General features: G+C 33.6%; 2 protein-coding genes across 2 annotated transcripts in view; one reads left to right on the top strand and one right to left on the bottom strand.

Moving 5' to 3' along the window:
* The window catches only part of LOC150102332 (retinol dehydrogenase 12-like), a 79,359-nt gene that overhangs the window by 40,337 nt on the left and 25,142 nt on the right, over positions 1–13,880 (bottom strand). The window lies entirely within an intron of this gene.
* Positions 3,302–13,880, top strand: part of bs (serum response factor blistered) — a 30,167-nt gene continuing 19,588 nt past the window's right edge. Inside the window, exon 1 of the mRNA XM_090398917.1 lies at positions 3,302–3,710. Coding sequence (XP_090255043.1) covers positions 3,375–3,710 — 336 coding nt within the window. The 5' untranslated portion in view covers positions 3,302–3,374. The remainder of the gene's footprint in view (positions 3,711–13,880) is intronic.

Genomic DNA, 13,880 nt, shown 5'->3' with positions numbered 1-13,880 from the left:
TTTTTTTTTTTCTCTTAATGCACCATAGACAGTTTATTTATCGCCATTTCTAACATAAAACTTTGGCTCCGTTTTGCCACTAAAAATGGTCTGATTTAAATCAAACCTAAGATGCCTTCAGACATTTTTGCGGGGATTCAATGTATGGACATCCACTGTTCATATGGGCAAACATTGTTCGTCCATACATATGAACAGACAAATCTAATAAGCACTTATACATTTTGCGAAAGGAGTCCGAAATGAACTCCTTGTATTTGCTATTGTTCTTCCTTTTAGAATGGTCTTCTCAAGGACAAAATATTTCCCAAGAAAAAAAAAAAAAACACTTTTTTTTTTTTTTTTTTTGTTCTACACGGAACTAAACATATTAGTTCCGTGTAGAAACTAAACTTCTAAACGTAAGAAATATCTGGTATTTCCTTGTCCAAAAATCATCTACGTAACTATAATAACATTTAACTATTATCTAAAGTTTGATATAGTAACTGCTATAAATTAAAAAAATAAATGATGTGAATCCCACCCATGAAGGCTATAACCCTGTTGAATAGTAGTACCGTGAGTAAGCTAAGGTAATTCGGAAACACTTCTCTAGAGAAAGCAAACAAGGATGGGACATTATTCAAGCCATTTCAGGCCTCCAATAAGCTGGATTATCTCAGAAACCCTTCGATGAAATTCATTTACCACCTAAAGACATTCACAAACATCAGTGTCTGCATTGAGATTCGAACCGACGATCTATCAGTTGGAAAGCCGAAGCGGTACCTACTCTAGTCAATCCAGTAGGTTTAGGGGAACTCTGAATGGTATTCGGTATTATTCGAAGTTCTTCTCAATTGCAATATCTGTACCAAATCATTTTTGTTGAAAAAAAAAAAAAACTTGTTAAAGTTCAATCATTTTTAACTTCGCTAATCTGAATGCGAGTATTTTTATTCTACAACTTCACCATTCAAGCAAAAATGCTTAAACAAATTATGGACTCTATTCGTGCCCTGCTCAAGCATATGATATAACGATATATAATGTCCGTTGAAATATGCCAGCAGCAATCTATTCTGAAGATTGAATAGCTGTGATTTTCAGTACACTTTATATTCTCATGTGAAGTCGCAATTTGGTAGTTGGTAACGTTCCTTTATTAATCTGCGTGACTCCGACTTATCCCAGATTATCGCTGACTTCAATCGTCCTTGGCACGCCACTTATTGAAAGGCGGGAAGCGAATACGGCGGTTAATTCTAGCTACAAAAAAAAAAAAAAAAAAAAAAAAAAAACTCAACCTCATGATAAAAGAAATCAAGAATGGAAACAGTAAAGCCATTTGCGGAGCTGACACCGGGTACAATTGGTTTCGACTTCGCTCGCTATTCCTGCTGGGTCCTATTTACTATCCTGTCTTAACCATTCTTAATTTGACATTTACAAGTGAAAGATGCATCGCAGCTATAATTCCGTTTTGGGTGTGGTGCGCCCATCAAAAGGTTAATCGTAAGTGCCGTCTCTTCTAGTTCGTTCAAGCATGTCTAATCAATTTTACCTGATTTATTAAAACTGTTTATCACCACCATCTAACTCTCCTCCCACCTTTGTACTTCAGCTTATACCACGGAGCATTTTTTTTTTTTTTTAATATGCGTGTGTGTGAATTTTCTGCAAAAGGCAAATACATGTATAGACATGGCGCACTGTTAGATTTAAAAAATAATAAATAAATAAATAATCTGAATAAAATAGATTTCATTCACTATTTGTGAAGTCCTTTTTCTGAACTACCAAAACACGTCCTGGTATGAATACAAAAAGAAAAAAAATCATTTTAATTAACATACCACAGGTTGTTGTCAGTTTTTAGACAGCTACTTTTAAATTCAATTCTGGAATATAGTTTATGGCCCTCCTGAGCGGCAGGCTTCTATGCAGGTAATTTTCTTTCTTTTAAAAAGAAATCATTCAGACAACGCAAACTCGGCTGTACAGTTTCGCCAAACGCATATATGCATTAGTGCATTACCTTTATACAGTTTTTTTTTTCATTTTTAATGTTACAATTAATATTACCAAAGCGAGATGTTTGTTGTACGATGTTTCTGACAGGAAGCCATTGATAAGGAAGTATTATATTACTCTGGAATAAAATAAAATCAGTATTTAGCAGAGTAAGACATCTGTCGTGTCAAAAGTTGTTTATAAGGGAGAAAAATAAAAAATATTCTAAAATTGAAATAATATGCAATGCGGCTGGTAAAAAACTGATAAGGAAGAAATATTCTAAAAATAAATTAAAATATAAACCATTTTAAATAAAGGTGGAAAGCTATTTTATTTTATTATTTATTTTTTTTTAAAAAAGACAGAAAATATCGCCAACAGTTTCTTCCTCACCTACTTATTATGTTAAAATTATTCTAAATTTAAGGCCGAGAATATTCTCTCATTATCGTTTACAGCCAAGCGCATAAAGTTTCGACCATAGCAACAACGTTAAACCTGTTGCCATGGTGACAAATGGCAAAAAACGTTTCGGCTATTGTGTGTTAATAAAAAGAAATGAAGTTTCTTTCACATTTCATGTTATTGAAATTACTTATTAGAGTAGAGCTGTTTTATTCCTCCTATAATTGCATTAAAATGTTGGCTGAATAGAAATTAGATTTTTACAGCTTAAAAAGCCCGTAAACGGCAAAGATATAGACCATCAGCTGTTGCTACTCCCTGTGATGAACTTGATCCTGGAAAACCTCCACCAAAGCCACTTCAGCGGGCTACTAGTTATTGACTTCCGCAACTTTTCCGTACGACCTTGGCATCGTGAAAGCCTTTAGTGACAGTTGAGATTTTAGTTTCCGTAACAAACTTTTCTAACTCCCCCCCCCCCCCTCAGACTTTGCTCTCATTATCACTGCTGTCCGGGGAAGACAGACGTGAGGAGACATTGAATGATTGCTGCTACTGATTCGTCATTGCCTTTTATGGTCACACATTCCAAATTTGGGAACTCTGATTACCATATATGGCAACGCAAGCTTCGGCGCTATTGGTTCAAATGTATCGTGGCGCATTTCGCTATGAGTGCCAGCAAATGATATCACAAAATCCAACAAACAAGAACGACTTCTTGAAAATATGAAGTTAAAGAGTCTTAGAATAGCGAAAAGTCGTTTGGCAGGGAATTCCAAATAACCAGAGCCCGAATGGGTGCGTCTGTTTCTCGGGACTACATTTTAAGGCGAACGTTCTACAGACGAAAGTTTGCGATTGCCAAACGAGTAATTCGTACGCACCGCGTGCTTCATGACAGTACATGTGGAAGTGTATGATCGGCGGGACGCTGTGAAACGACCGATGGTTGCGATTTTCTTACCGTTATGCAGTGTCCGTCAGTTAGAGAAAGGGGTCGTGACCAGGGTTGCTTACAAAGGATAGGGACCTTGACGGAAGAGAACAGCACTTTGGGAATAAATATGGGAGGTGTTTCCGTTCAAAGCAATGGTGTTGGACACGACCTTCAGAGAGATGGAATGGACACGGCCACTCAGTTGTCTATAAAGGAGACTAGTAACCCGTCCAGTCCACCCAAAAAGACTCCCCCACCAAATGGTAAAAAAACTAAAGGGCGTGTGAAGATAAAGATGGAATTTATTGACAACAAGCTACGACGGTACACAACGTTTAGCAAAAGAAAAACTGGAATAATGAAAAAGGTGTGTATGATTTATTTTTATGGAATATTAAGCTTTTGGCAAACCGCAATTTTCTCGGCACATACATACAAAAGCTCTCTCTCTTTCATTATATTCGACGTTAAATTGAATTTGATTTTTTTAAAAATTTTGATTTGTGAAAAATGTCTTTCAGAACTAGAATATGTAGCATGATCAATAAATAGCATCCCGCTACTTACCAGTCTAATAACACCGAAAATCTTTACATAATACATAATATAAGAGAATTTAGTCCTAGGGCATGCTTTCTATAAAATATATAAAATATATCTTAATTATAACTGAATAAAATAGCTCCATTTAATTAGTTCCAGTGTTATTTAGCATAACGCTATCATCATTCACAAAGTTGCATGCTGGGGGCCAATCTATCTTTAATTGGCAATCAAATAATAAAAGAAAATGATCATTATTATATCATACTTATTTGTATTTCACTGATACCACGTTCTAAATCTTTCCTTTTTTACTTCTTTATTTTAATAGTACGAGTTTAAACTAAGTAACAGTAGCATACTGCTTTCAACCTTATGCTGAGTAAACTTAAATATTCTATAATAGTATAAAGAAAGATATTACATATAAGCCTTAGTTTTCTGAGCTTTCAAAAGATCTGTTTGTTTCTAGATTACATAAGAATAGCATTTTTTTGGGGGAAAAAACATAATTTTATAAAAATTATTGAGCCAATTTTTTCCTATGACCGGATTCCATTAGTTTCCAATCAGTCTCCTTTTTTTTAATATGCCCCCCCCCCCCACACACACGAAAGAATTAGTAAACCTATAGCACATTTATACAGTGGGTGGACTGAGGAATTGTAATTTTTTATTTTTTTTTTACATAGTTCGAAAACCGTTCTCTAGAGACCAAACACGGAACTTTTTCAAGCCACTTCAGTCCTCCAATAAGCGGGACAGCGGTCTCATCATAATAACGGGTGATGAAATTCATGTATGTTTGTTTATTATTTTATTCTTTTATTTATTTTTATTGATATTTCAATATTCAAAGCAAACATTTGCACACGTGTTTTTGATTACTGCATTAGCTTCACTAGAAATAAATAAACAGCAAGCAAAGCATTCCAGTTTTTGCACTGAATCTCTGTCACTTTTAGTAGTCTCATTTACCAAAGTGTCAAAATCTATAACACGAGTACCGCATGGACCAATATAAATTAATATTTATTTTGCACTGCAGATTGAGCAGATATAGCAAGAATTAATGAAGAGGATAATTATGGTGAATCTGGCTGTTCTGACTTTCTGTTTCATTGGTGCGCTGTTTTAAACAGAATTTGAAAGAATGAAGAATTACAACTATCGGGTGGAAAAATCTGTAGAAGATGTACAGAATCAAAGCCAGGTGTTTCACATGGACTTACAGGATCCAGGTCATTCCTCCAACCCGAATTTAAAAGGATCCCAAAAGTCAAAAGAATTCGTTATTATTATACTGATTATAAATTCATGATTTTTGGTATCAGCGATTTTATATAATGGTGTGACATGAGACCCAAAAATCTTGACTGAATGAATGAAACAAACAGCCTTTGCAACCAGTGAAAGATTCTTTATATGTAGTATAAGAACCTGTGTTTCAGCAATGGCAAAGAAGTTGGAAGACAAGAAAAACTAATCCTCCGTCGAAGGAGCTCTTTCACAGAGGCCCTCTTATTTATTTTGCCTACATCTGGACAAATGCTTCGGACCGGGAAAAGACAATTCGGCATTTGCGAGGTTATGATCGAGTTTGGCGCAAAGCTTCCGAAAACAAGCTGACGCTCTTCCTGCTGCACTCGCAGCTGAGAGCGTGATCCTTACGCATGGTGAGCAGAGAGGAAACCGGACACAATTAGAAAGTGCAAGAGACAGTGGCAGTCGCGGCAAATGATGAACCCAATTGGGATCGTTATGGTAGGGATCCCTAATTCAGATAATTAGGTATCGGGAATAAATGGTATTAAACACTATTAAAAATTAAATAATGCATTTATTGATTATGCTTTGTAAAAGTATTTTTCTTGTTTTTTTTTGTTGAGCAAAATCTTCAAAAATTAAATTTTATCGCTTCATCAGCACGGGGTTCGATTGTGCCTTAATCGGCTTAAGGCCAATCCTGACAAGGGAGGGGGGGGGGGTACAGGAGAAAGGTGTGTTTGTTCAGGAGGCCTTTCGTCCATCTCGAAATAGAGCATCTGTTTTGAATTCGCCACATGGCATTTTTCTAGGACGGATAAACATGGCGATTCAATGGGAATCTTCTGTAATTACTTTATTTGAAGGGGCTTTGCTCCATTGCATGCCATTCAGCACTTAATTCTTTAAAGACCGAGCGCGCGAACACACACACACACACACACACACACACACACACACACACACACACACACACACACACACACACACACACACACACACACACACACACACTTTAATGTAATTTGTGATTGCAAGAAATCTCATTCTTGTTCGCATAGTCAAATATATATAGTTTTATTGAGTGCCAATTTAAGATGTTAAACACTATTTTTAATAACAGTGATGATTAATTATTATTTGTATATTAAGCAAAATTAATATTTTAATGTCATTACATATTATATAATTTAACATTGGTATACATTATTAAATTTCAATTAAAGTTATATCATTATTTTTTTCTACTCATACATTTATTTAAAATGAAACATGGCACAGTTTGTCATTTACCAATATATAAATACGTTATTTATTTTATTACAGTTTTGAATCTTAGATTCGTGATAATATAACTTTAATAATATATATATATATATATATATATATATATATATATATATATATATATATATATATATAGGATTATATATAGGATATATATAGGATTAAAAACCAGGTTTATATAAAATTACTTGGTATCCTGAACGCATAATATACCCAAGTTAAAAAACTTTCTACATCTATCTCTCATCCTGAGATTTTATTTAATAAGATCAAAGCACCTTGTGGCAACTTGTTTAGATAAAATTCATACAAGCTCTGCATTACTTCAACCTTCGTATTTCAGGTCTGGCTCCCACAGACCTCAATAAAGGTCGAAACCTGTCTGGGTAGTGACGCCTGCCTTTAATGCTAGCATCATACATCTCCGCAAGGGGATGTGCTTTGCATTAGGGGAAAAATACCAAGGAAAGTGATCGAATCTTAATCCACCTTTACCACGAGTTGCCTCAGTCTTGCATTACGTGGAGGCACAAACTTGACATACTTGTCTGTTTGCTCACTTGGGAAATAGGATTAAAAATCACTTTCTAAGTAGAATTATTTATACTAATTTATAAATACTTACTAAACGAAATGAAAAAAAAAAGTGAAATCTCCTTTAAATGTATATTATGGATCTCTAGAAAGCTTGCTACCCAAAATAAAATTATTTAAAAAATATCAAAGTTCGCATATACTGCATACATGCAAACTTTAGTACAGTAAAAACTCAGAAAGCTCACATCGTCTCCAACGTGCTCACAAACGAACGGAATGGTAGGCTTGATTTAATGCGTTTAGTAGTGGGACAAGGTCTCCGCTCCTCGAGCCGTCTTGGGCCATTAATAATACCCCTTTACATGATGTGGCATTACATCTTTCTGCCAGCAAATTATGAGGTAGAGATAATTTTCCTCTCCATCTATGTTCTTATTTTAAGCGACCATTTATTGCACGTGTGCATGGGTGGGTTCAGGTCAGCCATTCCCCGAGTTAAGATTCTTCTTTTAGTGTGCATGGGAGACAAGGGAGGAGCACTCGCTGAGCGAGATTACTTCCGTACTTTAAGAGGGAGAAATAGGGGGAAATGTAAGACGGAAGCAGACGCCTCTAAGTGACTGGCGGAACTTCATCTCCTTTTTCTATCCCCCTTTTCTGAAGGGGGGGGGGATGAAAATCTCTAAACCATATGCACGATAAATCGTGTTCTAGAAGATAAAGTGGAGATATAACGTTTCATTCCGTAATGTTTTAGAGTTGCAGTGATATGAATTTATTTTACCAAATTTATTTCACTAGACCTGATTTGATCTTCAACCCTTTTTATTGCATTTGACACTAGACTATAAATTCTGAATGAAGTCTCATTCATTCACAACGGCGATTAATTCATTCTACTCTAAAGGATGCTGTTATATACTATTTTTAATAATCATATTATTAAAAATGCAGTATAATTACAGATATTAATAATTTAAGTATTAACATTCCTTTAACTATTTGTATTCAAATAAAAATCTAAATACTAAGTTCTGTGACAAAGGTGTTACCTTTCCTTTATAAAGCTAAGTTAAATTCTGGGAAGGTTAACTTTCGTTTTGAATTGAGATTACAAATTCTTTCGGGTACTAGCAGACGACTAGAGTGGTATCCAGCTAATATATTCCATTTTATTGTCACTGTTTTGGAGCAGCTTAAAGCGACCTCTGTGTTCAAATATTACTTCTTAGCATTATTAAAAATGAAGAAAAAAAAATCAAACTAGGATAATGCTCAAAAAATAATAACTTGAAATTTTAAGTTCAACTAATGTTAATATTTTGTATCAATAAACTGTTAATTATAATAAATTAAAAAACTGTTAATTTTCCATATTATTGCTAATATGGAAAACTAGTGTTGATAAAACATGTGAAACCTTGTTAAAAACTTTCAGCGAGTCACCTGATACGTTTTTCAAAAGTAGTAAGGAAAAAACGAATCAGGTGAGTAATTTCATTATAGTTAACAAGGTGGAGCTATGATTCATACAAACGTGGGCAGTAAACTTAAAATAAATAAATAAATAAAATAAAACAAAGTGGAGAGGAAAGAGAAATAAGCTCTAGAAAGTTATGTAATTTTTAGATTAACAGAAGATGGATGAAGAAAGTATTTAAACAAGGAATGAAAATCTAATGAGAATTATTACAGCGTTAAAATTATTTCCTATTTTCGCACTTCAAAACAAAAAAAAAAAAGATCCGGTTTTTTTTTTTGTTTTGTTTTGTCTAGTTTCCATCACCTATAGACTTAATATAATCTCTATTTCTCTCTTTTAACTTTACGAAATATCAAAGTAAAGTAAATTCTAAGCTTAACAGTTTCTGTATCTGATTTGTATGTGTGTGTGTGTGTGTGTGTGTGTGTTATTTCTGTTAATAATTATGACATCGGATGAACACACAGAAAGCCGCTCAGGAAGAAAGCTAAGCACTTCTGGCAGCTGTTCACTAAAGTAAACATGGAGGAGGGGTGGACAGATTTAAAAAAAAAAGTAAGGAATTTTGAGTAGCACTTGGCTCGGACTCTATTTTTATGTCAAGGTTAAGTTTTCATCACCTCGATACATAAATTTAAGTAGTTCTGCTAAGGATTAACTTTAAAATGAAAGAAGTATGAGTAACATGTAAGAAAGTCTCCCCGTTTGCAACAGTGATACTAACAAAACCATTAGTTTTCATTTTTATTATTTTCATTACAAAATATTTTCTGAAATTTTATACGGTATTGAGCATTTTAAGCCAACCCATTTTGTGCATTTGATTTTGTATTTGCATTTCTTTTTCTTTTCATTTTTGTATGTGACTTTTAGTACTAAAACATATAATTTCTTCAATTAATTATCATTTACTTAGTTTTAAAAGAAAAATCTTTACTCATATATTTTGAAGCTTAGTTAACATCACCTTGGAAGCTATTCTGCATATTATTCACACCACAAATGTCAAAGAAATATTGTAGCATCGTAAAACACACCGAGGCTGGCGTTACTTGCAAAAATATGACTGCCGAAAATATACGAGCTTTTTTCTTTTATTAAAAAGCTTTAAGAACCCTGTCAGTTGATTGAACAAATGCAATGGATAGACCTACTAAAGGTAGATCCAGCAACCTAAAACGCATGTAAACGTTTGTATAAAATAAATTCTTCATTTTAAAAGTTATGTTATGCTGGAGAGAGAGAGAGAGAGACAGACAGAAAGAGAGCATATGAAAAGGATAGGTTGTTTTGGTAGAGGAATTTTGAGCCAAAATAAAAGGAGTTTTATTTATTTGAATAATTAAAACATAAATAAAGAGAAACAATTTGTTATTTATGTGTGATTTGGCTAATAATTGGCAGCAAAGGAATTTTGTTATACTCGCATTAGTGCGTGTTTCAATTCAATAAATATGCATTTAACCAACAGAGTTTTGATATAGTGCTTAGAAATTTTCTATCGGTTTAACTTCGCACAGATGCGTGATGGAAAGAGTTTTCTATCTTTCTTTGTAAACGAAGCTAAGCCAGGCCATTATTAGACGGAGGTGGAAGGATTTATTCCTGTTACAAATTAAAAAAAAAAAAAAAAGTCCAGTGAAATACGTACTCGACAAACAATATGGTGACACTTCATGGCCTACGTTACCCGCCAACTCCATAAATACTTCATGTTTTTCTTTGTTGTTTATAAAGTTTTGTGTATACGAAGCATGTTTATTATTTTCTGCGCAAAACTTTATATTGTAGTAGAAGAGGAATCATTATGCTCCCATCAAAAATCTTTCAGCTAATGAAGGAACGAGCTTTTTTTATGGTATGCATGAAATACCCTTATTAAATTCGATCCATTTCTGTTTATCTTCATTTTCGATGTCCGTCTACTCTGATTAAATCCCTCAGAAAGTCAAACCCAGTTTATTTAATTTTGTGTTTTAAGTCCTTTTTGAATACATTTCAATCCTCAGGAAGTTAGAGATATACACAGCCTGATTTATCTGTGCCCAAATGGCGCGTACAGTATACCACAATAGTGAATAAATAAGTGCAAAAATTATCCAGGAAGTGAAGATTTCGTTATTCTTTGAAATCAAAATAACCAATAAACTTCGAGAGTAATATGATGGATTGTTCGAGATGCATTTTTATTTAAAAGTTACTTGATTCGAGATAATAGCTTCTTGCATTTCTATATCCTCATAGATGATAGATAATATCAGAAGATGCTTTAGAATCTGGTCTGCCGATTTTAAGATAATATAATGATTTCGATGATTGACAGTAAACTAAGCCATGTGGTCTTAAATCCTAGTTATGCTATTTTTAATTTGAGACAACTGAGGCTATGAGACCAGTGTCTTTCTTGGCTGCGTATGTTCTTTAGGGCGGTTTGTCCGTTTTACATAGTAAAAAAAAAATCTTGCTAAAAGAGACTAGTAATTCGCCTTTCACTTGAAAAGCAGAGGTTCCAAGATTGGGCTCCAAAGCAAGGTCTTCAATCAAATTCTCGTAGTGACTGCGTTACGGGTACCGTGATACCAGCATTCATAACACCACTAGGGATGAAAGTTTTTTGTTTGTTTGTATTTTAAATAATATTTTTTTTTTTTTTGAATACTTAAGAATCGACATTATAATAAAATGTAGTTTCTCATGTTCATAAATGTCTGAATAGTAAATTCAGCCATTCAGCTGAATTTACTATTCTAAATTAGTTAGTCGTAAGCATTTACCTCCGCTGTCGCTGTAACGCGTTAGCATAACAGCAGTTCGTAAATAAAGATTTTATTTACGAACAATAGACCTCCGCCTTACTACTGCTCACTTTTTTTTATTATGAGTGTATTATGAAATACCAGGCTGCACAGATGAGCTGATCCAGATACGTATAATTCAATGACCTCACTAAGACTAGTCATAAAAATGTTTTATCATGATAGACTGTTTTATTAACCTAGAATAAAAACATTGTAACTAGTATGAATAATTTCTAATAACTTGAATGAGTACGTTCTTTTTTTTTTGTTTGTTTTTTTTAATGGTTGAAATTTCTGTTGTGAAATTTAGATCAATCTGTGTTTTAATTTTAGGTAGTATTATTATTACTGTTATAAAATAGTAATAAAACTAATCACAATAAAACACTAATAATAAAACATTTATTCTATAAAAAGAACCTCGCATGCCTCCTGACCATACTCGTACTTTTCTAGAGATGACCCGAGTTCTCTCCTCACCTGCCATCGACCACGGGCTGCAAAATTTCACTTGCATCTATACCGTATGATCTCTTTACCATCTTTTTATCTTCTAGTTCTTATATTTTCTCAAACCAAAACTACACTGAATTTTCGTAACTAATCGTAACTTAGCACTATAAGAGTCATCGCAACCTTCTTCGCATTCCTTTATGCGTTTCATACACGTCAACAGTTTTTTTTTTTTTAAAAAAAAAGAGAAAATAATTTACTTTAACCATAGCCTGCATGTAAAAAATTGTGTGCATCCTTTTAGATCTCAGTCTAAAAAGAAGTACGTAACTTACTAGCAGACTACACAAAAGTTGCTTTATTTACTAATAAAAACCCATGACAGCCTGTTTATATCATGCTGCGATTATTCCCAAAGTTTGGATTGACTTGGTTAGTTCACTGGACAATAGTGCAAGAGCACTCCACGTCATTCATTGTCGCATCAATTACACTCTTGATAACCTTGTTACTTAGCAGAATTCTGGTTTCTCTTCTGATAATGCTAACTTCCGGTTTGTTTTGGCCTAAAGATATCGCAAATATATCCTCATCAGTATCAAAAAAAAAAAAAAAAAAGTGGGTTGCTCTTTCGCTCAGTGTATTACTTGACATCTGAATAGCTATTAATTATAAGCAAATCACAAATCCATCGGAATACTATTTTTACATGTGGAGTGGTTCTTAGAGTGCCCTAAAGGACACTCTAAGAATACTTGACTCAGTACAGAACAATTAGGTTGATGAATGGCCCCTCTCCCTCTCTAATTCACTCCACCTCTCTTTCGCACAGATGGTCAGTTTTTCTTCGATACATTTTCCTCAAATATTTCATGATCGTGTTCATCAGAATCGTCATCAGATTATTCACTATTCATTTCCCACCATTCACAGTTCGTTTATCCCTTTATTGATATCATTTAGAACATCTTCCCTCACTTCGTATATGAGACATAATCGACAGGTTTTCAGATCTTACGTTAACATTTTTTCCCCTTCTTTACTGTCGATCTTCAGACCATCCACAGTACTAGCATACATTGAACAACTTATCATGTTTTTGGACAATCATTATCATTAAAAGACAAGAAACGCTTTTAATTGTTCACTAAACGTTTAGATTTTTACGTATTACTCCAGGATATAATCCCATATTACTTTAAGTAATTTAAGTATTTAAATTTTGATGAAATTTCAATTTTCCTCAAAATCCGTCCAACCAAAGCGAAGGTGCCATATGTATACAAACAAACAAGACTGACCAGATGATAGTTTCTTTGAAACTATAAAAATTCACGCTACTATTCGAGGGAATTACATCTCATTATACGTGTACATAGTCGAATAGTGATTTCAGTTTATTTCTTAATTAATTTATTTCCTTATTTTTTAATGTTGCCAGCAGTTAAAGAGCTGACAGAAGTAAATTAGGGTTCACATGCGCATATGTATATGTAATTATTTATTTTATTTATGTGAATCCCATTCATGAAATGTTATAAAACTTAACTTAAGAATTAGATAATCTCGAAACTCTGGAGACCAGAATGGAACCCTTTTTCAGGACACTCATTTATCACCTAATATTCACAACAAGCATCCTCAGGAAGATTTGCACTGACAGTCTAATGGGTTGTTCAATGGAAGCACAATCCACTCGGCCAACCATCGATATTACCATACAAATACACCGGAAGCTAAATAAGCATAGTCATGCAACGTGCTTAGAAATATATAGGTATACGAAACTAATCATTCCTAATAAAAAGGTTTTTAAAAAATACAAGATGCTATTAGTCATCTGCCCTGTTTCCTATGCTTAATATTGAATGATATGCTTAATATTAAATTGGTGTTTTAACTATTTCCAGGAAAAATAAAAAGTTTAATATTTTGCATATGCTTTCTTTTTAATATTGTTATTTTGGGAGCATTCAGAGGCGGTCTGATTGATATTTATGCATTCAGTCATAAACGCCATTCTCGCCACAAATGAGTAAGAATTATTAATTAATCTAAAATAGAAGTGGGGAGAAAAATCGTAATGCATAAAATACAAGCTGGATTTAAACAATCCAATATATATATATATGATAACAATTTCATTTCTATATTACTATAATCATTTATT

This window comes from Typopeltis vanoorti, chromosome 10, assembly GCF_054136105.1.
Source record: "Typopeltis vanoorti isolate ZY-2024b chromosome 10, IOZ_Tvanoo_1.0, whole genome shotgun sequence".
In the NCBI taxonomy this organism is placed as follows: Eukaryota; Metazoa; Arthropoda; class Arachnida; order Uropygi; family Thelyphonidae; genus Typopeltis; species Typopeltis vanoorti.
Note: the sequence above shows the minus strand (reverse complement) of the source record. Positions and strands in the feature narration are given on the sequence as shown.